Source organism: Lottia gigantea (assembly GCF_000327385.1).
Source record: "Lottia gigantea unplaced genomic scaffold LOTGIsca_1673, whole genome shotgun sequence".
In the NCBI taxonomy this organism is placed as follows: Eukaryota; Metazoa; Mollusca; class Gastropoda; family Lottiidae; genus Lottia; species Lottia gigantea.
The window spans coordinates 7,019-9,139 of NW_008708086.1; the positions used below are offsets into that span (position 1 = coordinate 7,019).

At 35.6% G+C, this 2,121-nt stretch overlaps 1 protein-coding gene across 1 annotated transcript in view; it reads left to right on the forward strand.

Moving 5' to 3' along the window:
- Nucleotides 1-1,146, forward strand: part of LOTGIDRAFT_176498 (hypothetical protein) — a gene marked incomplete at both ends in the record, with an annotated part of 7,237 nt that extends 6,091 nt beyond the window's left edge. Inside the window, 3 exons of the mRNA XM_009051439.1 lie at nucleotides 560-564; nucleotides 772-773; nucleotides 920-1,146. Coding sequence (XP_009049687.1) covers nucleotides 560-564; nucleotides 772-773; nucleotides 920-1,146 — 234 coding nt within the window. The remainder of the gene's footprint in view (nucleotides 1-559; nucleotides 565-771; nucleotides 774-919) is intronic.
- Nucleotides 1,147-2,121: the final 975 nt, after the last annotated feature.

Sequence of the window (2,121 nt, forward strand, 5' to 3'; positions counted from 1 at the left end):
AATCGCGAAGAGGTACAGAGGCCTAACTGAAGAAGCTACAAAACTAAATAAGCGACGAAAAATTCGGATAATCGAATTGTTAGAAATGAATTCGTTTAATACTTTAACAATTCATAGGATTTAGAAATGTTTTCTTACCTTTCGATAAACATGTCTTATGATATAAAGAAATATCGAAGCTGTATTCCAAAATTCCAGATAGCTGGTCGCCATATTGAAAAGTAAAAAAATGATGTCATTGTGCCACCAAAAGTCAGTGGTAACTTCCAAATATGGTAATAAAAGGTCAAAGGTGAACAATTGATTATCCATATACCGGGCCTAATGAAAAGTAGTGTAAAATTTTGTCAGGTGATGGGGCCAGCAAGGTCAAGCCCAGGTTAAGTCAATAGGAAAATTATACAGATTCCCAAGGTCATTGGAGTCTTTTTTTTTTTTTTTTTTTTTCAAGAATGCCCTGTCTAAGTTTTGTGTGGTTATTTCAAGTTAAAAAAATCACACATTACATTAATATTTGTCTGATTTCATACATTAACTTTGGAATTTGCAAATATCTTAGAAATAGTAAAAAGAAATTATTTACATCAATGTTTTTATGTGTGATCAATTTTGATAATCGCGTCTATTTATATACTCTCTGTTATCAAGCCTTTTTATTCCGATGAAAGAACGAAGATAGGAATGTTGTCTTAACACTTTGAAAATAAATCAAAAAGGAATTTTACTGCTGCTTTTACTAATATCCATGATTTATGTGTGTGTTTGTTTGAGTGGTATTGGGTTCATTCTACTATTTGACTGTCGAGCTGAGCAGACGTATTAGAAGCTAAAAGAAGAAAAAGGCCCCAAGAAAACAGCTGGCCACCTAGGCTGCCCGAAAGAGCGCCCCAGCTACCGGCGATGTAAAGAAACCTCACAGATACCGAATTGTTGATCCGAAAACTTCCCTTCCAACGATTGGTGAGAGAAATCGCTCAAAACTTCAAGACTGATCTTCGATTCCAGAGCTCAGCTGCCATGGCTCTCCAAGAAGCCAGTGAGGCTTATTTGGTCGGTCTTTTCGAAGATACCAACTTGTGTGCCATCCACACCAAGAGAGTGACCATTATGCCCAAGGACATTCAATTGGCCCGAAGAAGTGCTTAAGTGCTTAAAAGTGCTTAAAAAGTGCAGTTCTTGCAATAAACAAAAAAAACGGCCCTTTTCAGGGCCATCCAAAATCTCAAAAAAGAGTGAAACAAAGTACAAAATCCCCTCCTGTCCGTCTTTCTTGCCATTTCCCCTGATTTCGCTTCAAAATATAACGGCTTGTAGTAAAAAGCTGACGAAAAAGCCCTGGTCTAGTCTAAACCTTGAGTGTAAAAAGCACACCATTGACCACGTTTATATTAATTGATTCTCCTATATTGAGGTATGGAATGAGTAAAATGAATGAATGAATGAATGAATGAATGATTGAATGATTGAATGATTGAATGAATGAATGAAACCTAGCCCTAACTTAACCGTAAAGCCATGTGCAAAATACACCGACCGACCGTCTATGTTGATTACCGCCAATGCCCGGATTATTACAGGTCTAATTAATTTACTTAGAAACAATAGGCGAGCATATGGGATCACAATACGGTGGGGTGGGGTTTAATTTTTGAGTAGATCTACTCAAACCCTGACAGAATGTTTTATAAAGTGTTGTGTTGTTAAAATTTCGTACATTTGTCAAAGGATTTTGATATGGAAAGTATGTATGTGTCCAAGTTTAAAGGTAAGAGACGAAACGCGATTTTCTTCATTTCTCAGTTTTTCCTAATTTCTTTCACTTTATTCACTCTTTTTCACGCCAATCTCAATACAGAACGTTAATGAACTTTAAACCATACATTTTCACCGTGGTGTATTTTGAGCGCCAATGCCCTCTATGATCTGAAAATCATAAATTACACAGAATAAGGGTCAAATTTATTACGTCACATTTACTTCGCACATAATTCAGCCTGTTTCTACTTCAAAACCCACAGTACTTCTTAAATTAATGACAATTGAAGAAATAAAAATAACATGGAACTAAAATGTTTTCAAGAATGAATCTTAAAGACCATATATCCATTAGGTAGTGTATTA